At 43.5% G+C, this 26,304-nt stretch overlaps 1 protein-coding gene across 1 annotated transcript in view; it reads right to left on the bottom strand.

Annotated features, from left to right (window-relative positions):
- Positions 1-9,466: 9,466 nt before the first annotated feature.
- LOC112558980 overlaps positions 9,467-26,304 on the bottom strand; it is a 188,172-nt gene continuing 171,334 nt past the window's right edge. The window contains exons 164-174 of the mRNA XM_025229763.1: positions 25,358-25,589; positions 21,056-25,143; positions 19,865-20,869; positions 14,212-19,654; positions 12,840-13,643; positions 12,498-12,567; positions 11,853-11,929; positions 11,602-11,695; positions 11,209-11,311; positions 10,728-10,833; positions 9,467-9,577 (exon numbers count right to left, since the gene is read on the bottom strand). Coding sequence (XP_025085548.1) covers positions 9,558-9,577; positions 10,728-10,833; positions 11,209-11,311; positions 11,602-11,695; positions 11,853-11,929; positions 12,498-12,567; positions 12,840-13,643; positions 14,212-19,654; positions 19,865-20,869; positions 21,056-25,143; positions 25,358-25,589 — 12,042 coding nt within the window. The 3' untranslated portion in view covers positions 9,467-9,557. The remainder of the gene's footprint in view (positions 9,578-10,727; positions 10,834-11,208; positions 11,312-11,601; positions 11,696-11,852; positions 11,930-12,497; positions 12,568-12,839; positions 13,644-14,211; positions 19,655-19,864; positions 20,870-21,055; positions 25,144-25,357; positions 25,590-26,304) is intronic.

The following is a 26,304-nucleotide window of genomic DNA, read 5'->3' as shown; positions in this document are numbered from 1 at the left end:
GTGCCACTGAAGGGGCCTGCAAGCAAGTTGGAACTGACAGTAAAGAGGTGATATGTTACTGATGTATGGCCACTCTGTGAATGGAGAGGATGGGGCCTGCCGCTGGCACTGCAACCTCTAAGCCCGAAGTGAGATGTCAAAGGAGCTTGTTTCCCATAGCTACTTCACGACACCGTTAACTTTCTCCTCCCGTCTCTCCATCAGCAAGCAAACTACATTAGTCTACAACTCTATACCAGGGGTGGGCTTAAGTTCGGCCTGTGGATGCCTTTGGATCGGCATCATCTCCCAAAATGTAAAATGCACTTGTTTTTTATTTTTTAAAACATCGGCCTAGGTTAATTTGCTAAAAAGTTAGAAATCGGCAGTCTGTAGCATTCTAACACAGAGAAAGTAAAAAGATAAAAAATAATAACAGACTGACATGTCTGATGGAGTCGTTAGCGGCTGTCTTCAAAGGAAAGCGAGCGACTTCAAACAGCTTCACTTTACACAACAAAGTCGGCAGGTGAAAGCCATTGTGTACTCATTTGTTGTCCATTCCATTATCACTAGGTTTGGTGTGTGCTGGCTTGGGGTTAGGGTAGGGAGGAAACTTAAACCATTGGGTAGTGGGGGAACTCGACAACCTTAACCAAAGAAGCTGACACCTTACGATGGACGAGCAGACGACCACCGGCGATGTACTAGCGGCGCGTGCAATAAGATATCGGCCGGCAGGTCGTCACGGGTCAAAGACCAGAGCCCGCAGAGCAGCGAAAAGTCAATCGGGATCAACAAGACACCGCCAACACCAAAGGCGCGGATGCGAATCAGTGTACGGTATTTTTAAAGATAAGCGGGACATTGATGGACTTGCCACCAAGCGGGACATTGGGCGTGCCGCCCGGACATTTTATGAGCAGGCGGGAAACGAGGTCTCAAGCGGGACTGTCTGGTCACTTTACCTCGGGGCTGAAGCGCGGGGCCCCTTCAAGAGGGGGCCTGGGGGGGGGGCCGCCCCACTTGCCACCCCGAAACGCCGCCGCTGCCTATGACATCTACCGTTCCTCTTTCTCACGATCGGCCACATCAACCTCTGACTCCCGCGACACTCAGTCTAATTCAGCACCGGTGTCCCGATGGTGGCAAAGACAAAACAAAACAAAAACTGTTCGCACGGCCGAGTGTACCGGTCTTTCAACACCCTCACCTGTCAAGTGGTGACGGCGGTGGCTGACCAGCAGGTGCGCAAGTGTGCAAAGTGCGTGAGAGACTGAGGCTGAGAGATTTGTGTATAGACGTGTGTGTGTGTGGGGGGGGGGGGGAGACATGTGCTGAATCTGTATTTTGGGGGATTTTGTGTAGCTATGATCAGGGCCGGCGCTAGGGTGTGTTGCGCCCTAGGCGAAAGAAAAATTCTGCGCCCCCCCCCCCCCCCCACCTCACAAAAAGGGAACTATGTTATATCATTTGTTTTGCAATTTATTTAGTCCTATTCATGAAATTGATGCTTAAAACCTCACTTTTCTTGCTTTTTGCTGTGCAAACGAGTTATCCTGTCACAAGTGGTGTCAAGGTTGGCTCCCTGAGTATATTTCACTCGTCTCGGGCATGCTGTTCTTCTTTAAGCACGTGGTCATCTCTTGGTATGCCAGACAAGCGTGACAAACAATGACAAACTGAGGCGTAAACACAGCCAGCAAAATCAAAAGTAGGCTCACCACAGCTGACCCTTTCCACCTGAAGTACGAGCACTGTTTCAGCCCTTGTCCGTGGAAAAGCAACACAAACAGACGATCATGCTTACCCACACCCATCCACTCAAACCCCCTTCTTTAAGCTTCGAGCCTATGCACTCAGGACGAGACTGAGGGTCCCTCTTGCGAAAAAGAACGTTTATCTAGAAGTCAATCATCATTGGCCATCTCTGCTGTCCAAACAAAAAAACTATATAAGCAACTAGTAGACCAACCTGACATGTTACACACAAGGAGGATGACGTAACCCACTGTTATTATGTAGTCATGGAAACTGGTGTATTGTCCTTTTGATGCGGCGTGTTGTGTGTGGGTGTGTGTGTGTGTGCTCACTTCTGCCATTGCTGATGTTATTGTTGATGTTTGATTTTCTCTCTGACTGCTTGCATGCTGGAAAGACACATCTCCTTTGCTGACAATAAAGTCTCATCTTATCTGTTACAGGGCTGGCCGCCCTCCGCCAAGGACGGTCCCAAGCCGCTGAAAAAGAGGAGGGTTGGGCGTATGGCCAGCACCTCCCACCCGTAAAACAATCCCTGCTACCAAAACATCGACAACAGTTAAGACTGTAAGTCGATGGCCAATGCCCAGAGGGCGAAGGGCCTAAAAAAAAAAAAATGATATGCGCTGCGTCTAGACAATGTCAGGAATTCTCTTTGTGTAGATAAGGTTTGGCGTCGTCGGGCTGACGACGCTGTTGTTGGAAGGAACAAGAGACGCTTGTGATTCTAATGTACATGGCCGTAGAGTGTGTTGCTCATGTACATCACTTACTGCAGGCTCCATCACACACTCGATCAATCGGTGTGAAAAGTTACCTGCACAAAGGATCAACAGTCAGCAAACTGAGGACGGAGTGCCGTTGACCACCTGCATGTGACTAGACCGTTGGCCACGCCCGACACCCGAGTTGCGAGGAGCTAGAGGGGCGGTGTACATGTTTGTGGGTGTGTGTCTGATTTGGGTTTTTTTGTTTTTGTTGTTGTGTTTTTTGGTGCGAGCGTGTTATGGTGGGGCTCTTCCCTATTTGTTTTGTTTGACCACCTGAATGAAAGGAGTTTGTTTTCTTTCTCTTTCTTTCTTCCACATTTTATTTATTTATTTTGAGCTGGCGGTCGTATAGTGCGACCGCCAATAAACTTTAGTTTAGTGTTGTCGCTTCGTGTGCGCGTTTTGTCTTCACTGACGAGTGACTGGCTTCGCTGCTCACGTCGGGTGCGCGGAGGTTTGTCATGTGTGATTGCGAGTGTGTCTGTGAGAGAGCGAGTCCCACAACGCCCGATCGCGTTACGCGACAACCTCTGTCACTGCAGTCAACACACACACCCGCGCGCATGCGCATTTTGTTGTAGTCCGGTGAGCTGGTGTTGTTGTACCAGTGCCACAATATTGAGATGATGCTTCTCTATCAACTTGTCATTTTACAGAACTCTGCAGCTTTCCTTCCTGCAATCGCCTACAGAGGGGCTGTGCAGACTGATTAAAAAAAATAAAGAAAGAAATAAAAAAATAAATACGCATGTAATGCATGCAGTGTGCAGACAATTTAGAGAATAGTTACATCACCCTGTACAACAATTCTTGAAACACCATCACTGCCACCATCCAAACCACCCACAGAATAAACGCTTGAATTTCATTTTGGTACCTAGAACTTTATTGTGTCCTTACATGAATTTCTTACATTTTCAGGACAAGGTTAGCAAGTATTAACAGTTGAAGATGCGATTACCGCTAGCATCATAGAACTTGGCATTACACCCTCCACAGAAGTCATTCCTGGCAGGAAGAGGTACCAAGACTAATTTTAAGCAGAAAAATCGGTAAATATAAGCATTCTAACATCTACTTAAAGAAAGCAGTTTGCGTGGCGATAAATGTTAAAGTAACTTGTGGAGTACATAACTTGACATGTACATAACACTTCTGATTGTAATCAGTTTGACATAACTCACAGAATTAAATAGACTCAGACATAGAAAAAAATGTAGGTTAAAGGGACACACAAGCAAACTGTTAAACTGGGCTTAAACGACAGATACATATATTCTAAATTATGTCCTGTGCACGCTATAGCTTGAACCACCTATTCCCCCACACAAACACAAGCGCGCGCGACGCACACAGACAAGCGCACATGCACACACAAAGTATGCCGTTAATCAACGCATGTAGCAACAAGTACTGATAGCGATACAGAAACATTGGGAAACACACCCATACACCACGATGCTTCTAACAGTTAGTGTTCAGAAGGAAGTAATGAAGGTACCTGCACTGAGCATTAGAATACTTTGTGTGTTATCTCAACTGACAAGAGGCGAACAAGCAGTTGAACAATGTTCGGACACTCTATGGAGACAAGTACACCGTAAATTAGACACATACAGTTAGAAATATGATAATGTCAAGGTTATAAACTTTATAACAACATAAACTTTGTTAAAGTCATTCTGTGAAATAGTCAGTTGGGCCAATATTCCCCAGCAAATTCTTGCATCTCTGACGAATCAGTGCTTTAACACATTCATCCAGAAAGCAGGAAACTTCAGGCGTCTGCGATACTTCGTTCAATAGGCCAACATTAGCCATTACAAAAGATGATTGTCTGATGTCTCGTGCTGTAGAAGAACCAGAAGAAACGCCAGCAGTATCCACTGCGAAAGATGGTTGTCTGGTGTCTCCTGTAGAAGAACCAGAAGAAACGCCAGCAGTATCCACTGCAAGAGATGCTTGTCTGATGTCTCCTGCTGTAGAACCAGAGGAAACGGTTCTGTCATTTGTCTCCATGGCCCTGACGTCTGCTTGTCTAGAAGTTGACGGTTGCTCCTCTTCACGAGAGGTAGAAGGCTGAGGACTAAAGGTCAGCGCTTTAGCCGTGTCCATGTTTGCTGCATTTCTCGTCACCACGTCGTCCTCGGTATTGCCACTATCTCTGTCAAGTCCTTCATAATTAAATGCTTCTCCCTCTGATGATGATGACACTTGAGAGGAGGAAGAAGTTTCATCGACAATGTCAGGTGGTGTAGATTGTCGCAATGTCAAGTTTGAGCGCTCTGTGCGCCTCATCTTAGGTAAGGACGATCCTTCTTCCTCCGAACTCGATGAATCCACCACTCTTGTACGTTTGTAACGAGACTGTAATGTAGACCTCTCAGCATAAGCTATCCTTTCTCTCTGCATGGCATCCCAGTCCCTTGGTGTGTCAGATTCGGTGTCCAATTCAAATCCGCTGAATGTTTCAGGTATACACCAACTTATGTAGTGTCCTGTATACCTATTTCCTCGCTGATACATTCCCCATCTTTTAGGAGCAAGGATGGCCAGATCACTGATCATCGTTTCGTAATACTCTGGAAATTCTAGGTTGTTGCGATGGACGAGATGTATTGCATAACAAATAGAGCTTTGCTTGCGTAGAGGTTTTTCGTTCCAGTGAGGCTCAAGACTGAAATTAGAATCTGTCAGTCCTTCGAAAACATCAATGAAAGCGCCTTTCAGCCTCTGCTCAAGAGACTGATTATCTTCAATGAGGTTCTGGCAGAGACTAAGGAAGACACGCAGGAACTCCTTAAAGAGTTTTCTAGCTTGGTACGCCATGGGGTCTTGTAACTCCACGGTAACAGAAAGGTCGACAGCATCAGGTAAGCTCCAAGGCTCTCGTTGTGGCCGTTTACGAATATTACAGAACACTCTCTTGGCGATTTCAGAATCTTTAAAAGTTCTCAGATGTGCGCACACAGAGTCAATATCACTGCGAATACCAAAAGCCTCCAAACACTTTATAGCTTCAATATAACGTCTAATGTGGTCTGATGGTGTTTGTATTATCCTGTTTCGTTGCAGTCTGAAGGTAACTGGTGTCCACGGCGCACAGCGGATAAAGGCTTCTTCACAGACCCTGACTGGCTGTTGTCTACTCATGTTAGTAGTGTGTTGCTCACTTTCTGCAGGCTCCATCACACACTCGATCAATCGGTGTGAAAAGTTACCGCACAAAGGATCAACAGTCAGCAAACTGAGGACGGAGTGCCGTTGACCACCTGCATGTGACCAGACCGTTGGCCACGCCCCGACACCCGAGTCGCGAGGACGAACTGTCTTCCTGCCAATAGCAGAGAGTGTGACACTGTGATTGGTCCGTCGCTGTGAACAGGAGGGGGGGGGGGTAACTCAGGCAGTGGCCTGGAAGGGGGGAATAGCCTTTTGAACTGCGGTGACAGTTGTGGGCTGCGTCGGACCACGCGAGTGCCATTAGCTAGAGGGGCGGGTGTCCTGTTCGTGGGTGTGTGTCTGATTTGTTTTTTTGTTTTTTGTTGTTGTTTTTTTTTTTGAGCGTGCGTGTTATGGTGGGACTCTCCCCTATTTGTTTTGTTTGGCCACCTGTATGAAAGGAGTCTTGTTTTCTTTTTCTTTCCGTTCTTCCACATTTTATTTATTTACTTTTGAGCTGGCGGTCGCACTACACGACCGCCAATAAACTTTAGTTTAGTGTTGTCGCTTCGTGTGCGCGTTTTGTCTTCACTGACGAGTGACTGGCTTCGATCGCTGCTCGCGTCGGGTGCGCGGTGGTTTGTCAGTGTGATTGCGAGTGTGTCTGTGAGAGAGCGAGTTCCACAACGCCCGAAAGATAAGAAAATGCTAACTGCTTGTTAGTACAAGTATTGGTACATATAAAGGACAAGCATGTCCTACTGCATTCAGACCTGTTTTTGTGAACATGTCATGTTAGGTTTTTTTCTGAAGTCAAGTGGCCTCGTCTTCTGATCCTACTCTGTCCCCTATTAAGATACTGCAGATGCGATTACAAACTTTAATACATGTCTTTTCCAAATATGTGTACCAGCCCTAACAGTGACATTGATTTCCACTCGCAATTGTATGAATACAAATCATGCAAATGATTGAGATACAGATTTAGTGACAGACAAAGGTAGATGGCGTTTAGGTGTGTTTGTGTGCGTGAAGAGTAGCAACGAATAAGTGTGTGAGTTTGAGTTTATAAAGAGTATGTGTGTTTGTGTGGCGAGGGTTTGTACCACAAATTCCAGGTGTATAAACACACCACCTCGCTGTATCCACATGCTTGGGGGCAATGACAAGATGAGGTTTATTGTCTTCCACCAGACATCTGGCAACCGACAACTCATCACACCATGTTGGTCAGCTCGTGAAATCTTTATTATAATTTAGTGTTTATAGTCCCTGCGTGTGAAGGTCTATAACAATAATAACAACAAATAATTTTCAAAGCACATTTTCCCAAAGTTACATTAAGCTCAGTACGATATATAGAAACAAAAAGATATTCAACTACAAAAATGCATAAAGCACATTGGTACACAGACCAAGCAAGTCAGTAGAGAAGTACAGACATAATAACAGCCATGAATGTGTCAGAGACCTACACCAAGTACTACAGGACTGAACACGTGCGAGGGCGAAAGGGTGTGAATGATGGACGTTTCCGGAATGCGTGTCAGTTAGATGTTTAAAACAAAAACAAAGAGAGGTGTGATTGGAGAGAGAGTAAAGGGTGAGAGGAGGTAAGGTGACCAGACGTTTCAGGGGGGCGAAAGCGGGATGAGTGCCGATGATGGTGTCGTCACTGACAAAGAACGCCGAAAAAGGAGGTGGTGGTGGTGGTGGTGGTAGTGGTGGGCAGGGCCACCGAGAGCCAGCCCGGGCCCCGGGACAGACGACCTCTACGGGCCCCTTGTACTTGTAATCGTAAATTATTTTCCCAGTATATAATGTATGTTTACAATTCGAATCTCAATATCTACACTTCATTCAGTAACGAAATATAGACTGCAAACAGTAGGACAAGTGCACTAGGATCTACATCACTACTTGAACATAAAGTTGTTTACATGCGAGTGGTTAGTAAATGAGGACAAATGATGTTAAAGGATCAGACCTGTAGAACCCGCTCCACAGACCCCCCCCCCCCTTAGTAAGGACTGTTACGTCAGCAGCGATGTCAAAACCTCGACAGATTAGAACAACGGCTAGATGTATCACATCGCCTTTTGTTCTAAGTGCTGCGCTTTTGTACTAAGCTCACTGACGTGCAAGGAAATGTTCTCTATGTAAGTGATTTATACTTCTACATGTAAAGAGGAAGAACCGAAGAAGTAAATGCCTAAACAAGTCTTCATCGAGTGTCGTTAATAACCTCATTAAAAAAGTGTTTGCTGCGACTTACAGGCTGCAGCGCCAGGGGCGGGCCCCCACCATGTCGGTTCACAGAGTGGCCACACATCAGTAACATACCTGATCTCCACTGTTCATTCCGATTTGCTTGCAGGGCCCGCCCGCCCCCTCCTCCACCCCACCCTTCCCCGTAGTGGCACCTGTAGCCAGCAATCTCATGGCACGAACGTTCTTCAGGGCGGTTCACACGCGATAAAATCTTTGGTGTCCAGCGGCCGTCACCTCTTGGCTTGTCCAGCGAGAATATGATACCCGCTGACTACACTTCTCACGACAGGCCCCGGTACCCCGAAATTGTATTCTACAGACTTGAAACTCAACTTCTGCATGTGTAATGCTTGGGTGTTCTGTCCTTAGACCTTTCTTTAAAAGAAAAAGAAAAGGAGAAGAAGAAAAAAAATCCACCGACCAAGGCCGGGCCCCCTTGACAGCCGCGTGCCCGGGTACACCAGACCCCCCTGTCCCCCCCCCTCTCGTCAGGCCTGTACCTGATGACATGTTATTGAGGAAGGACTGTTCTTCTATTCTGCTGGTTTTCATCAACTGTTTAGCAAGGTTCAATGCCTTATTTTTTTACGGGAATTTTTCAGCTATTCGAGTAGTCATCGAAATATTTATCTTCATCGGTTCAAACAAGGGCTGTTCTTTTGTGAGATGGTATTATGCTGCCCCCATTGTCGTGGTCCCGACACACAAATCAGACTATGACAGACTTATTGAAAGTATATTGCCGCCCCGCACTGTCAACAAAGCCTCATGTGCCGCTGCAGTGGGCAACGTGAAATGGTGATAAACACGATCGTTCTCTGGTTCAAATCCTTCTCCACGGCACACTGTCATTAGCTAACCCATCATCATTATTGCCATCCTTCTGTTAACTGGTTTCGACAGTAAATGGTTAACTGTCGATCATGATTCTGTGTGAGTTGTCACATATTTATGTCCACAAAAGCTCTCCACACAATTACTCTCAATATTAAATCCACTTGAAACGATACTAATGGAAAGGGTTGTATTAACATGAAGACAGTAAATGGATCATGCTTTGACCTTCAATTTGTCCAGCATGGATAGCTTTTTCAAGAATAGCTTAGGTTTCACCAACATATGCATGCATGATGTTTCCCGACAACAAAGGTATGGATCTTTCAGGTATTCCATGTGTGAATGCTCTCTTCTGAAAGTTCTTTATCATGTACGTTCATCCACATGATCAAAAACATTTTTATTTTTTAATGAGTCGATCTGTGTGTTTGGGGGAGGGGTAAGAGATGGAAAAAGGAGAGCCAAGAGTGTGTAGGAGGAAAGTGATGTTGACTGATGTATGCCATGACAAACAATGAGAAATCTCCATCTCCATTTTGACATACACCTACAATGAGGTAGTTGCCTCATGAGTACAGATTCTGAGTGAATTGTTTTTTAATTTACACTTTAACTGCAATGTTGAGAACAGCAAAGCACAGATAAAACAATAACAACCAGACAACAAATTTAGAAAAAGGCAAACCTGACAGGTTATCCTTAATATATTTATTGATATTTCTGAAAATTTAATACACAAATTATCAAGCGTCTGTGCTGAAGGAACTGTTGACTGGTTCAGCTCGGGCTGTAATTATCTGAAAAGCAAAAGCAAAATACTCAATGAAAGAATGAAATTGTCTTTAGAATTAATAGTCCTTATTCTGTTTGTCAGTTTCAAAACTATTCTAAAAAACATTACTATTTCCCTACCCAGGAGGATTGTTCAAGTCACGGGAAGTTAATACCGGGAAAAATTTAAGCTCTTACTTCTGTTCTCCAAAAGTGTAAAAAAAAAACACCCCAAACCCCAACCATATCACATCCTATCAACAGCATTGATCTGGTTGTGATTTTTGATGGCACTGACTTTTTCAGGTCTCGCTATGTGGAAAGACTTGCCCTTTTTCACTTCATTTTGTTTCAATGTTGCAAGCATTCAAGTCAGTCTTATGGACATTTTTTTTTAACGTTACCGCTTATCATAGATGCAATTTGCTTTCCTGTCCCTCGTATGCTGTCCATGTTTCGTTCTTGTTCTTAAGCTAAGAGCATGCTCCTTAGGAGTGTGAGTATGCGTTTTACAAATTATGCATTTATTATTATTAATTACACAGTGCTCTAGATGTAACTTCAGGCCTGAAGGTCTCAGGGGCAAGAACTCTGACAATACTGTGCCGCAGTGTCCGGGTGTTTTTTTTCTATTATCTCCCTTACTTACATATCTCATTAAGTCTTACTTGGGCGTGCGATAGTCCAGTTTCCTTGCGTGTGTGTGTAAGCGTATGTGTATTTCTCCAATCTACATGTAATTAAACTTCTTATTTTACAAACAAACATCAAAGGTTCGATAGGTACGTCGCGTCCCGCCTCTGGCTGAGTGGTGCGTGTACGTGTGTTCGTGCCGGCTGTGTGAGTGGTTTAGAGCGTAGGTCCGGCGACACTGGGGCGATCCACAACAATTACAATGATTTGCATATAACTGAAGACGACAGTAAGTGAAGTTTGCTTTTTATTATTGCCGCTCTGAGGTAAACATTAGACCAAGTAAACTATAGGTACGTTTTCGGAGAAAACTGGAACTTCCCAATAAAAGTAATGAAAATCGCCTTCCCTTTGCTTCCCGACAAAGTCATGATCATGGCCCATCATGCTGTGAGGGTTAACTTGTAATAACAGTTTTAACGTGCCTTTTTATTCCTTGATATTCATGAAGTTATGCTCTGTCTCTCTCACATACAAACATACCTAGCTGTTGATCCAGCCCAGAAGAGTTTCTCAAGTCTTGAAGTTCATGACTATTAGAGTCTTGTAAGTCTTGGACTACTGGCATCTCTACTTCATTTACAGGATGCTGTAGACATTAGTTCACAAATCTTTTGTAATACAACCAAAATAGGGACAGAATAAGATGGTCAAATGGTGTTTTTTAAACACATAAAATACAACATTTTCCACAAAAGAGGCATACTTATTCTTGTGATACATACAACAGAGAGTCGATCAGCTTTGTCAGACTTTGAAAATTGAATTAATACTTCTGCTTCATTTGCTTCCTGCTATTAATATTAGTAGTAGTCACTACTATTGATACGTCCCTACTCCCTAGTACAATTTTCTGAATTCTCTTTCTGTTTGTTTCCTAACCACAAAAATCAAAAGCCCTCATCATTTATCCCGACCTTCCATTTCCCACATTCTGTTACAGAAAAATGTCAGTAGTATTTACATCAATGTCCTGTGTTCCATAGTCAAAAATGGGATTAGTCGTAATACTGCTTCTTCTGGTCCAATGCTGGCGCCAGAGTGCGAATGGAAGCCTTAGGCCAGATCTATAATATAATGATGAAAGCATAAAGATGCTTTGTTTAAAAAAAAAATTTAAAAAAAACAAAACAAAATGAGTTCTCCACCTAGTTCACAAATGCAATAAACAACTGCAAATTAAGGAAACAAGCAATATTTAAATAATGCGAAGTTCCTTTAAGAATTAGTATTTTTAATGTCATTTTGTATCAGCAATCATTATAATTATTTTACTTTAGCAAAATGAATACTCTCCTAATGTCCTTGTCAAATTAGTCAACAAATCTCTTTATCCTTATAAGGAAAATTTAATCACCCCCTGTTTCTTCTGACAAGATACACAGCAGTTCCAAGAGTTGCTGCAACACCAAGCAGCCCCACAGTAACACCCACAGGTACTGCCCAGCTCTCTGTGACCAGTACAAAAATATACAGTCCATCACATGCTGACCAAAAAAAAAAAAAAAACGGTCAAAGAACTAAACTGTTAAGAAAAAAAACCAATTAAATATATACAACATGTTTGATGAAATTTTATAAAATGAAAAATAAAACAAATTTTCCTACCACTTCTGCTTTGTTGTCTTGACTGACCAGGACCTCTTGGTGTATTGCAGTAAATGCCAGTGTAGTTGCTGGCACAGCTAGAATATGGAACACAAGTTCAATCATCTTTTAAGTTTGCTAATTTCTTGTTTTTTCATGTGTATCTTGTAGAAATTTTGTAACAGGTCTCAGTTTTTGATTAGAAAAATCTTTTCACATAACTGTTGTTGAAGATTCAGTTGATATCAGCACCAACATCTAGACAACAATTTCCTAATGGGTCTACAAAAAACTTGGCATTATGCAAAAGAAGACATGCTTTATATTATGGTTAGTCTACCTTTACCAATTTCAACATGTGCCTTCTTAGAAATGAAATAAAGGTAATTATGCTGATTACTGGAAATTCAGATTTCACACCTAAAGAATAGAAGTTAAGTGAGTCTGTTCAAACCTGAGTAAGTTATAAGTACTAAAAGACACATTTAAATTAACACATATAGGTTAGGACCAAACGTCTTAACATAAAATCCCCCAAAACTGTTCATTACAACACTTGTATCAGTGATTGTAGATATCTACGCTCTCTGCTTGTATTAAAGACTGATTTTATTGCTCTATAATTCATTCTTCCACTATATCTAGGTTAAGTGAACTGGTGCTCACATGCACGTTGGTCCTGCACCAACTTTCACCAAGCAATGACCACCGTTGGAACAGAATCCAGAATAACAGGCTGAAAAAGGGATTTAACAAGCCACTGAATATTGGACTGAATAGATAAAGAAAAGACATCAATTATCCTAAAACAAGAACATTTTTTCACAAAGGAAATACACAGTCATACTAAGAATTGTATGGTTACTAGGTAGGAAGTGATAACTGGCATACAAGATTGTAAAATCCAACTTTTTAAGCTTAAGGAACAGAACACTCTTTAGTATTGTTTTTACGTGTTTTAAGGTTTAATAGAAAAACAAATGTCAGAGCAAGAAAGAACAGACTTACAGCATTTGGATTTTGCTTCATCACTTCCATCAAGACAGTCATTCTTGTTATCACACAGCTGTGCCTTGGTATAACACTGTCGCCTGTTATCACACTCCAGTTCTGTGTGATCACATATTTTTGTTGCTGGAGTCACTGGTTTCACTGTTGTAGCAAGTAGCAATGGTGGCAAGTTAGTGACACTGTGTTGGCAATCAGGTGTAAAAGACACATCATCAATAGCAATGGCTTGATTGGCCATGGCCACATATGCTTCAATAATGATCTGGAAAGGTGTGTCAATACTGATGAGGGGTGAGGCTTCCAGCCAGTTGGGGCCCTGCTGACCAGCACTTGTCCAGATCTGCCCATCAGGAGGCCCAGAATTGTGTGTGCGATACAGGATGCTGAGATGATGCACACTGCTGCCGAAGATGTAGAAGAAAAGCTTCATCTGGCAGTTCTGTCTTGCTGTGGCTCCAAATGGTCGAGAAATGAGCCAGGCTGTCTCTCCAGGGTTGTGAGACCTTGCAAACAAGAAATGTCCAGAGGATTTCCCAGTGGTGTGGTCTGTTTGTGGAAGTCCTGAGAATGACATGCTGCTTGCTTGCCCAATCTGCCAGTCAGTCTTATCTTCTATGCCTGTGTGACCTTGGGTAAATTCACCAAAACTGGAACTCTCAAAATTGAAGCGCAGGTACAAGACACAGTCTGGATCATTTTCATCTGATGCATTCTCATCACCACAGTCATTGGCTGCATCACATTTCTTGTTGGAGTCGATGCACAAACCATTACCACACCTAAATTGATCACTGCTGCAGCCTGCACAAACAGCAAAGTAAAAAGCAAGAATGTTCTGAGAATTACAGAAAATAGCCATCAGTAAAGAATGCAAATCTTTCAGTATATTGCATCTACTATGAATAAACATAAAATCTGCTACATTTGCTACTGACGAAAAGTTAAGAGCCAGATAGAAAACAACTACAACAAATGTGACTGTTCACGTTGTAACATAGTTGAATTTTATCAAATGAACTAAGTGTGAGAAAAACTGTATTTGTAAACAAATTCCAATCTAATAGGCTGTTAAGCAATTCCACCATTTTCTGCCCCCCATTCAGAACAACAATCTCTAGAGTCACTTGCTGCAAGAACTGGAACAGGTGAACACTCCAAAACTGCAGTTGGCCCTTAACTTTCTGTCAGCAATACACAATAAGCTTTCTAGTTTTGTCTGCACACTAAGGAAATCTTTTATTCCTGGTTACTCAATACTACCATTACTTAGTTTTTTGCATTTCCTTTAAAAACATAAAAAAAGAGAACTATACACATATACAAATATTAAAAGAAAATTCTGATTTATTTAAAACCTCTTTTGTCTTACCACAGCCCAGTTCATCTGAGGAGTCAGGGCAATCACTGACACCATCACATCGACTCCTGTAGCTGATGCACATCCTGTTGATGATACATAAGTACTGGTTGCTTGTACAGGCTGCAGGAGGTGTGGTGGGTGGGGTTACTGGTAGTGCTGGTAGTGCACTGTCACTGACAGAGCAGCCAGGGCTGAGGGAAAGGTCATCAAGGGCTACACCATAGCTGCTGCCCCTTAGTTGACCTTCGATGATGACCTGGAATGGCTGGGAGACACTAATCTGTGTGGATGCTCTCTGCCATACAGCTCCATAGCTGCCACTCACTGACCATACCACTTTGTCAGCTGGTCCATTGCGATGTGTACGATACATGATGTTGATCTGATGTCCATTGTTGCCATAAATATAGTAAAAGAAGTGCAGTGAACAAGGTTTATCTGAGGTAGAGGTTTGGAAGGGTACAGATATCAGCCAAGCTCTGTCACCAAAGTGAGTTATGCTGGAAGCCCAGAGGTAGATGTACTGTCCATTCTGTGTGCCTGTTGTGTGGTCCATGGTGGGAAGGCCAGGTGCATTGTTTCCTTTGTACAGTGACCAGTCTTGCTGATCATCAATGTAGTCCAGCCCCTGAGTTAAATCACCAAGATTATTTGGGTTTTCATCAAAGTCATACATTTTATACTGAGCACACACATGGTAAGTTTCGTCAGAATTATCTCCACAGTCATCCATATGATCACAGATGAGATTGTTGTCAATACAAGCATGGTTTGTACAAGTGAACAAGTCAGCTTGACACTCTGAAACAGGAACTGGTAGTCCGCAGTTAGAAAACTCAATGTTATCAATGGCAATAGTTCCTGAAATGTTTGATGAATCTAAATGTTCAAACTGAAGACAGAACTTGTCTTTCCTTCGGTCAATTCCAACTATTTCTGTGACCCACTGGTCTGATGTAGTGCCGACTGATTGCCACAGAGTACTGTTCGTAGAAGATGAACAGATTGAGAGAGCTAGAAATCCTGGGTTAGATCCCTGTATGAAGTATGAGAACTGAATCTTGCATTCTCCAGCACACAGGCTGTACACTGGACTCATTAGTCTGTCTGTCTGGCCATTGGTGTTACCATTTTGAGTGTCCTGTAAGTACAGGAAATAGCCATTGCTTGACCCATCGCCATCTTTCTGTGGGGCAGTTATGACATTGTGAATATCACTAGGCCTCACACGCTGCCAGTCCATTGAATCTGGAATGTATTCTGTCCACCCACAGACAGAGGTTGAGAAAGTACAGGTACCAATGGTAAAACACAACATTTCATCGCTGTTATCAGGACAGTCTGTGTTAAAGTCACACTCGTTTTCTCCTGAGATGCACATGCCAGTGGATGCACACTGGAACTGACCAGCTTGGCATGGTGGGAAAGGTGAGGAAGTGGAGGACTGTGTCACTGCTGTAGATGGTGTTGGAGGAGGGGTAGGTGATCCTTTGCCACAGCCAGGTGTGAAAGAGACATCATCAATTGCTATGATACTTAGGTACCCCACCCCTACAACTCCTTCTATGATTGCTGCAAATGGTTGCTGTGTGTCAAATTTGACCTCTGACTTCTGCCACTGCTTGACATGATCAGACGACAAGGTTGTATACAGAATAGTTTTACCTGATGCATCTCGACTATAGATATTAAGGCTCCCTGAATGTGCTCCATTCATGTAGTACCACAAACGCATGCTACACTGCAAACCAGGAGTGGGTGCTGGTAGATAGTAAGCTAGACGAGCTTTGTCATTCAGCTGCTGTGGAGGGGAAGACTCAATATATAAATAGTATCCAGATGTAGAATCAGTTGTGTGATCTTGTGAGGGACCCGTCCCTGATGTCTCTGTTGGACCCCGATGACGTGTCCAATTAAAATTGTCATCAGTCAGCTGCACAAAGCCATCAAAGCCCTGCTCAAAATCAATTTTCTTATATGCATAGCACTGGTAAATAGACTCATCAGTTTCATCACAGCAGTCTGACTGCATGTCACATACCACAGATTGAGTTATGCACTGCCCACTTTGACACTCAAACTCCCATGTAAATGTCATAGCATCACAACCATCTGGGGGCATGCTCCAAACAGGCACTCCACAGTTCTCAAAAGAATAATCATCAAGGGCAGCATAACCATTTCTCAGCCCCTGCACCTCAAAGACAAGCTGAAATTCTGATACACAAAATGGAATAAATGCAGTAGCATTGTGCCAGATATTTGGAGCAGGTTGTGCAGAAGGCAGGGCCCAGATTTGTTGATCTATGCCACCAGACCTCACAAACAGGAGCAGGTTCTTTACACCAGAGTCACTGTGCATATACCAGAAATTAAATGAGCAAAAACGACCAGAATTTCTATAGAAGTGAGACACCAGTCGTGAATTGCCATACAAGGACTGTGTGATTGGAAATACAGCTGAAACAAAATGTCCTGAAGCTGTTCCTGGATTGTGATCTACAGCAGGGTAACCTAAGGACACAGGGGTCCTTAAAATCCAGTTTGCTGCATTGCCTTCAGGCTGATTGGTCCACCCACACATAGAGACATTTTGTGTCTCAAAATCACAAACTGAAGCACATTGAGTTTCATCTGAACCATCTTCACACTGAGGATTAAAGTCACAGATAAAAATATCTGGATAACACTGTGAGTCGAAACCACAGAAAAATGTTCCTGCTAGACACTGACTGTTGTTGCCAGGCAAAGTGGTGCTGGCTACAAATGGTGGTAGACTTGCCCCTACTGCCAGATGACAGCCTGGTGTGAAAGAGATATCATCCAAGCCTATGTCACCAAGGTCACTGGCCCCTGTTGTCCCTTCAATCACAATCCTAAAGTTATATGCACTAACAATGCTGAGGATGGTCTTGCGCCACTCATCTCCCTGCTGACCATGAATAGACAGCAGCAGTGCTCTCGAGCCTTGTTCTGCTCCTTCTATGTAGATGTTAAGAGCATTGATGTCCTTCCCAAGCATGTGATGAAAAAATCGCATGTAGCACTGACCTTCTGATGCTGGCTGGAAAATTAGGCTTTTTAACCTGGCTGTGTCATTAGGTTTTCTGTTAGAACTCTCCAAGTACAAGTATGTTCCAGTTTCAGTACCTAATGTGTGATCTCTGTCAGGGCCAGTGCCTGCTGTGGTGGTAGACCCTGATTTTCGGGTCCAGTCAAATACATCTGTCTGATCCTGAATCCAGTTGCACAAATCCACCTCAAAGTTGCAACGCTCAACATAGCTAGAGCAGTTTTTTTCATCTGAATTGTCTCCACAGTCATTAGCAAAATCACAAACCCTGGTCTTATCTACACAGATGTGGTTATCACAGTGATACTGGTCTGATGCACATATACTCATGTAAGACCCAACAGCACAGCTGGGACTGAATGAAATGTCATCAAGAGCAATGTCACCATCTGTTGTACCAAAAATACCTTCAAAAACAAGTCTGTAACCAGGGGGATGTGCCCCTAAACCAGCTGTAGCACTGGTCCAGTTACTGCCCAGAGATGCTGAAACTTGCCACACTTGAATACGCTGGCCATCATATGGACTCTGTCCTGGAGGAACTAGGTACAGACTCAGGTATGCAAAAGTCTTCTTGTGCACCCAGAAACTGATTTCACAACCAGCACCAATGGCACCATACATAGGTGATACCATTACTGCCTTCCCATAGTCATCTGTTGCAGTTGAGTCTACATAAATATAGTTTCCAGTGGTCTTCCCTGTGGTGTGGTCTGCGTTTGGGCCTGAAATGGCAGAAGCTGTGGAGCCATTGTGTCGTTCCCACACATACTTATCAACACTGATGTCCTGCCAACCGCACATACCTTGCTGAAAATCACATGTCCCACAGTTGGCTTCATCTGAACCATCAGTACATTGGGTAACAAAATCACACACCAGAGTTCTGGATATACAACTTGAAGCATTTAAACATTGATAGTAAACACTGGGGTCACCACAAGGTGAAGGTGTAGTGACTGAAAAACCTGGTGTGCCTATGGGAAAGTCTGTTGTCAGAAGTTTGCATGCTGGATTGAAAATGGTGTCATCTATTCCTATGTCTCCCAAAGAAGCATTGTGCAATATTGCTTCTATTATGATTTGGAAAGGTTTTGTGTCATAGATAGGTACCACAGAGCTCACCCAGTAATTGCCTATCTCACCAGATCTGCTGAACCTTTTAACAAGTGGACCATTGAAAGAGTTTCGAGTGTAAACTGTCATACTGCCTGTTGTCCTGCCATACATGTAGCAGAAAAACTTCAACTGACAGTATGGAGCTAGCACAGAAGCTTGAAAGGCACGGCTAATAATCCTGGCTGTGGCTCCTTCTTGGAGAGGGTCAGAGCTTTGTACATAGATGTAATGTCCTGTACTGGTACCCAGGGTGTGGTCGTATAAAGGGCCAGTGTCTGGTGTAGGAGAGGGGCCTGCATGTCTACTCCAGTCCAGATTGTCTGTAACGTCTTGATTCCATCCACACATGCTTGTCTCAAAGTCACAGCGAATATAATCATCACAGGTGTAGTCAAGTTCATCAGTACCATCTCCACAGTCATCAACAAAGTCACATACATTCTGTGTTGGGACACAAGCCTGGCTGAGGCATCTGAAGGTGCTGAATGCTGTGCAGCTGGTGGCTGGTTCTGGGAAGGAACAGTGCTGGAAAAATATGTCATCAATAGCAATGTCACCAAGAACATTAAAGGATCTTGTAGATCCAATTATCAGAGTAAAAGGTGAGGCCATTCTTCCAATTGGAATGACTGCCTGATACCATCGATTGCCATGGTCACCGCTTGTTTTCCACAGGTATGTTCTGGTGATACCTTCCTCCTTCATGACAAAAAGATCTCCTACCCCACTGCCAAACATGTGGTACCAGAGGCTTAGCTGGCACGTGGCTGAAGAGCTCTGGAACAGTGGGCTCTGAAGGAGAGCCTGGTCATAACGAGTTCCATTAGAGGCATCTGTGTACAAGTAGTAGCCCAGGCCAGAGTTAGTGGTGTGATCTCTGTCTGGTCCTGTGTTAGAATCAGGGGTGGCGCCACGGTATTTTGTCCAGACATAGGTTCCTTCACTGTTGCTGACCCAGTGGCAAGTCTGATTGTCAAAGTTGCAGTTGTAGCCGCAAGCTGTTTCCTCCTCTCCATGGGGACAATCAGAAACAAAATCACAGACTTTGTTGCGAGCAATGCATGTGGTTGATCCAGGACAGGTGAAGGCACACTGCTGTGGAAACACTGTGGGCAATACACTGCAGTTTCCTATCTGCACTGAGATGTCATCAATGGCAACACCACTGAATCCTTTTGCAATGATGTATTCGATTACAATGCGGTAAGATGAATTTATGTTAGCTATGGTCACTCTTGCCATCTGCCAGTATGTCCCCTCCTGCAACAAAAGCCCATAGAACTTGAAAAGTACAAAAACATACAATGAAAATTACGACTAATGCAAATAAAAAAAAAGAATTAAAAAATGACGACAAAAACTAACATATTAATTTCAGTTTAACACAAGACCATGTTAGTAATACTATGGCCCACATATATATCAGATGTACTTACACACGCAAAACAAAGGAACATGAAAGCTATATACCTGTGTAATGCTGACCATCTTCCTCTGATAACCAGTTGACAAGATCAACACATTAATGTTAATGGTGCCTTTTGTAGCCATCAAGTACCATAGTGTCAGACAGTGAGCTGTAGAGTTGTCAAAAGAAGGTGAAATGAACCAAGCTTTCTCACCAGGCAGAAGGGGGAAAGCTGAGTCAGTGTACATGTAAATACCATAAGCTGTGTTCATTGAGTGGTCAAGAACCAGGCCTGGGAAACCTTTCAATGCTACGTTCTGCCCTTGTAGCCAGTCAAAGTTATCTCCCACAGCAGTGTTCTTCCACGTACAAAGGTTCTCTTCAAAGTCACAGTTACCTTCACCAGGACAAACACCAGGCTGAACAGTGATGTCATCTATACAGATAGAGTTGAAGAATCCATTTCCAACTACACCTTCAAATGTCACCTTGAATGGGACAGTACTGTAGAGAGTGGCCTGGCCAATGTCCCACTCAATGCCCTGTTCTCCAGTGCGAGTGAAAATGGTGTTACTAAGAGCACCATCACTACGAGTGTACACATTCAGTGTCCCCATTGTTGCTCCCTGAATATTGTACCCATGCATATTGAACCAAAACTGCAAACAGGAGCCTGAGGTTGCATCCATCAAGGCACTGTCCAGTCGTGCAAAGCTGCCAGGTGATAAATAGAGAGAAGATCTGATGTACATGTAATGTCCTTGTAGGGTTCCAAAAGTGTGATCTGTGGAGGGGCCAATGGTTCTGGTGCTAACAATGCCAGCCTTCAAGGTCCAGTCAAAATTATCATCATATGCCTGGCTGTATCCACACTGACTATCCTCAAAGTCACAAAGTGACTGTGCAGGGCAGTGGCCAATGTTTAAAGAAATATCATCAATTGCAGTACAGCCATCTGCATCATAACCTGGCTGTCCCTCTAAGATGATTATCATAGATCCAGAAATGTTGATGTGCATCTGGCTATACTTCCATTGTGGGCCTTGATTTCCTGTGCGAGTCCACAGCTAATGCAACAATGAAAAAAATAAAATAAAGTCTAAATATCTGAGCAAAAACAAAATATTGCATTGTGTTTACATGTATTAGATGTTCATATGTACCGTTTTACAATTGTATGATGTTAATTATATTGCTACTATTAACATGGAAATTCCATTTCTCTAAGCAAAAAGAAGCCTTAAGCTACTTACTGTTTGCACTGTTTTATTGCTTTCTACCAGAAGCGAGAATTGTTTGATGGAGCTTCCAAACATGTAGTACCAGAACTTGAAGCAAGCGCCTTGATCTCCAGCTGTTAAGATTGGGCTTAGTAGACGACCAGTAATGTTTCTACCATTAGGTGATGAATCAATATAAGCAAAGTGCCCCTGGCCAGTACTATATGTGTGGTCAGCAGTGGGGCATGTTCCTGAAAACGACGTTCTGCCAACATCAACATCCCAGTCTAACTGATCATTAAAGTCTTGGTGCCAGTTACAGATGTCTGACTCAAAATCACAGTCTATGGAGGTAGGTGGATATGTCACTGGTGATGTTAAAACACTTGAAGGAGTTGTAGGCTGGGTCATGCCAAAACATCGATAAGATGATACTGAAATGTCATCAATGGCAATATCTCCTGTAGTGTTGCCTCCATAAACACCTTCAAAGATGATCTCGTATGAGTTGTTTGTCAGTATAGGAGCTCTGCCATAGTTCCACATGTTGCCCTGGTTGGTGCTTAGAGACCAGATGAGAGTCAAGTTATGAGTGGATGCAGACCGTGTGTAGACATTCAGGGTGCCTATTCCCACCCCATACATGTGGTAATAGAAGAAAAGACATCCCCCTGTTGGATTTCTAGGAGGCGGCAGAGTCTGGCTCACTAGCCACGCCTTCTGCCCTGCTGTGAGGTTGGCACCAGAAGTTTCCAGGTACATGTAGTGCCCAGCTGATGTGTGGCGTGTGTGGTCAGTAGATGGACCCAATGTGCGACTTGATGATTCCCCACTGCCTCTCTGCCAGTCAAAGTCATCACCAGTAAGTACATTAGAGTAAGAACACATATCAGCTTCAAAACTGCAACTACCTAATGGACAATCTCCAGTGTTGAAGCTGATGTCATCAACTGCAATGTTTTCTTGTTGACCACCAGTGCTGATGCCTTGCAATAGGATCCTGAACTGCTGATTTCTCAGATAGGGGACAGTAACTGCAGCATGCTTCCACTGGTCTCCTTGGTCTCCCTGTGTGCTCCACAAATACTGAGGTGGGGAAGTTCCATTTATAGTGACAGATATATTCAGTGACCCTGTATGTTGTCCATGCATGTAATACCAGAACTGTACACAAAATAATGAAACACTGTTAAGTAATGTGCTGGCAAGGAATGCCTGGTCACCTGATTTACTTCCATGTAGAAACAAAAAGTGGCCTGAGTCTGAACCAAATGTGTGATCTAGTCTTGGTCCTGTTCCCATGGCTGTGGAACCATTGGTGCCTAGGGTCCAGTTGATATTACCCATGCTGCTCTGTGTCCAAGAACATGTGTCCTCTTCAAAGTCACAAGATGGTGTAGGAGGACAAGGTCCCCTCAATTCTGAGATGTCATCTATTGCAATGTCTCCAAGATAACCACCTGAAGAAGCCTGGAAGAAGAGGGAGTACTCTACAGTGGAAATGATAGTGCGATGGGCCTGTCTCCACTGGTCACCCTGAGGTCCACGCTTAGACCACAATGTCTGCACACTATGTGGCATCAATAAACTGAGTGTAAGATTACCTACAGTTGACCCAAACATGTAATACCAGAAAGTCAGACAGTAACCTGCAGAATCAGTAGGTGGAAGCCACGGAGTTTGTAGGACTGCTGAATCACCTGGTCTTGTTGGTGGTGATGTTTCAATATATGCGTAGTAACCTGCACCTGTCGCATGATCACCAGATGGGCCAGTGTGCGCTGTTGGTGTTGAGCCCTGGCGCCTTAACCAGTCCATCTGGTCATTAGTGCTCTGGTTCCAGACGCAGAATCCTGTCTCAAATGTGCAGCTGACAGTGGGGGGTAGCTGTCTTGGATTGCAGTAGGTAAAGGTAATATCATCTATTGCCACATCAGCAGAGTTGTTGACAAGAGCTCCAAGGATGGGCATTACATGGAACTCAAGATGAGAGCCTGCTGGCAGACCACCTAATCTGCCTATGTACACATTTAGGGACTGCCAGTCTAGCTCAACATTAGAAGGCAAAATATATATGGGTCTAAATGAATCATTAACAGTTATTCCCACTAGGAAGGAACCAAACTGGTGACTTGAAACGTAGTAGAAGACGGTTATAATGCAGTTAGTAGAAAGTGCTGGCAATGGAGGGCTTTGCAGTCTGGCTACTTGTTGAAACACTCCTCTGTCACCCTCCACGTAAGCATAGTGACCCTGTCTATTTCCCAGAGTGTGATCTGAAGCTGGGCCCACCACCCCCATCAAAGCTGGGTAGCTCAGTGTCCAGTTGTAGCGTCCAACACTTAAATCTTTGTAGCCACACAGTCCTGCCTCAAAATTGCAGACGCCACATGTCAACTCATCAGAGCCATCTGAACAATCCTTGGAGAAGTCACAGTAACGAGACTGGTCTATGCAGTCACCGTTTGCACACTGGTACTGGCTCGATGCACAAACTCTGGGGGTTGTGTCAGTTACCGTGTAACCAGCTGTAGGAAGAGTATTTTGTGAAAATCTACAGCCTGCTGACAACACAATGTCATCCACAGCTAAGTCACTATAATAGCTAGGGCCAATAACACCTTCAACTATAAGAGAAAATGGTTGAGCAGAAACAAGAAGTCGTGAATCTCGCACCCACACAGGACCAAGGTCACCTGAGCGATGAATCAAAGTGCTAGGGTAACCATTGGATGATGTTTGCATGTAGACATTAAAGTCACCCATAGTTCTACCGTTCATATTGTAGTAGACAACAAGATAGCAGTTGTCACTGGCTGTAGTAGGCTGGATTACTGGACTAAGTAGTCTTGCCTTTTGACCAGGGCGACGTGGTGCAGAAGACTCTGTGTAAACATAATGTCCTGTCACAAGACCTGTTGTGTGGTCATGAAAGGGACCTGTGTCTGGAGTTGGGGTCTGACCACTCATGATTATCCAGTCAAAATCATCTGTGACATCCTGAGCCCAGTCACAGAGTGAGTGCTCAAAGTCACACATGTGGGCAGCCGTACAGGTGGCTTCATCACTATTATCCTGCTGACCACAGTCCTTCTCCCCATCACACACTTGATCCTTGTTAATACACAATCCCATCTGGCACTGAAAGGAACCAGGAGGGCAATATGCTTGTGGGGGTGGGTATCCACAGTTAAGGAGCTGAACATCATCTATGACAAGGCTGCCATATGACAAAAATCTCTTGGCTTCTATGTAAATCTGGAAGTCTCCATTAAAAGCACCTATGTCTGCCACAGCAAGAAGCCACTGGTTAGTAACAGAGCTGGTACGGAGCTGCCAGACAATGGTTTTGGTGTCTCCAGTCATGACAGAGACCTGAAGCTGACCAGCACCAGCACTACCAATGATGAAGTAGTAGAAATACAGCTGGCAGGCTGGAGAAGACTGATGAAGTACAGGACTTGCTAATGTGGCCAAAGAGTTGAAAGTTCCTTGGCTTGTGTCCACATACAGCAGGTATCCATTGCTTTTGTTGTAAGAATGGTCAAATGGAATTGGAAGACTCTTTGTTGATGTAGCATTACTGGTACGCAGGTACCTAAATGAACCTTGACTTATGTCAATGTATCCACAAAGATCTGCATCAAAAGTACAGTTTCCACACTGAATCTCATCGCTGCCATCAGAACAGTTCTTCACAAAGTTACACACTTTATCACTAGTCACAGTCTGCTGATTTTTGCAGGTAAATGTTGATGGCTGACTAGAAGAGCAGTCTCCATCTTTCAGATTGATATCATCAATGGCCATGTCACCGAGGTAGGAACTGCCAACCACTCCCTCAAAGACCAGCATAAATTCTTCTTGGTTGTCTTTAACGGGGACTGAGGCTTTCTGCCACTGAGCTCCCTGGTCTCCACTCAGTGTCCAGAGATGAATAAGTCCTGACGTTCCAGTGACTAGGTTCTTGTACACAGAAAGAGCACCGTTGCCAGCACCATGCATGCTGTACCAAAAGGTGAGGCACTGGGGATGTGAACTGTTGTTCAGAATCTCTGAGTGCAGTCGAGCTTTGTCTCCTGGTTTCCTTGGCTGAGATGCCTCTATGTACATGTAGTGACCTGTGCATTAAATTTTACATTAAACTTTTCTATTCTTTAATGGCATTTATGTTCAGAGTGTAGCTTATTCTCTCTCACACATGCATGCACAGACACACACATCAGTACACATAAGTATACGCGAAAAGGTGACCCTGATAAATCCAACAAATATATTGCACACAATTATTGTATGTCCATCGATACTTACTGCCTTTACATTGTTAAAGCTAACCTTTAATGTTCTGCAGAGTGTGGTCACTTGTAGGGCCAGTATTTGCAGTGATTGTGGAGCCCTGAGAGCGAATCCAGTCAAAGTTATCATCAGTGTTGTCGTTGCTCCATGCACACTGTCCCTGTTCAAAGTCACATGAGGCTGGCGGTGGACAGAGTCCATTGAGCAGCTGTATGTCGTCAATGGCTATATCACTTAATGAAGTGCTGCCTCGAACAGCTTGAAATGCTACCTGTTGCAATAAGAGGTGTGAACTCTTCCATGAATGCAAATTATTGCAGTATGCATCACTAAAGAAATGGATAAGTGATTTTAGACCATAATACCTCTCACACATTATTAGTCAACTGAAAACAATAACTTTTTTGTTACATTTTTGCCATATGATTGTTGAAAATTGTACCCTTTATTTTCACAAATTGTCTACATCATTCAACACACATATATTCATGTGCTTAATGTCCAGATTCTTCTGGAACAATCTTTTGGTTGCAGTTATTGGTGCAGATATATTGTACATCTTTATCAAACTGTTTCCCACTTTCCCCATTTCTAAACCTTCTACTCCCCTCATAAACTCATTGGAGTGATAGACATCAAACACCAAATTAAACTCTCATTTGCTAATGAACTTCAATACGTTTTGTGTCCAATGTTTTGCCTAGATGCAAAATCTCAGCAAGCTTGATGGCAGTCTAAGGTAAAGCATAATGGCACAGCAGCTACTAACTATGATTAGAACCACTAGTCTGGGTCTAGAGACTTTGTAATCAGACTGATCCATTTCACAGTGTACTTATGTAGAGGAGCTGGCCAATTTGCTGGCTATTTCCTGCTTCTGTCTGAGTGTGAGGGAGAAAGTTGGCTGACACACAATAATCCTAGCATTTAGTTACACTTATATCTAACACATCTGAAAACAAGAGCTAAGAATAATCAGAGTTGTG

Source organism: Pomacea canaliculata, linkage group LG3 (genome assembly GCF_003073045.1).
Source record: "Pomacea canaliculata isolate SZHN2017 linkage group LG3, ASM307304v1, whole genome shotgun sequence".
NCBI classification, from domain to species: Eukaryota; Metazoa; Mollusca; class Gastropoda; order Architaenioglossa; family Ampullariidae; genus Pomacea; species Pomacea canaliculata.
The sequence above is the reverse complement of the archived record's forward strand: the minus strand, read 5'-3'. Positions and strand labels throughout refer to the sequence as shown.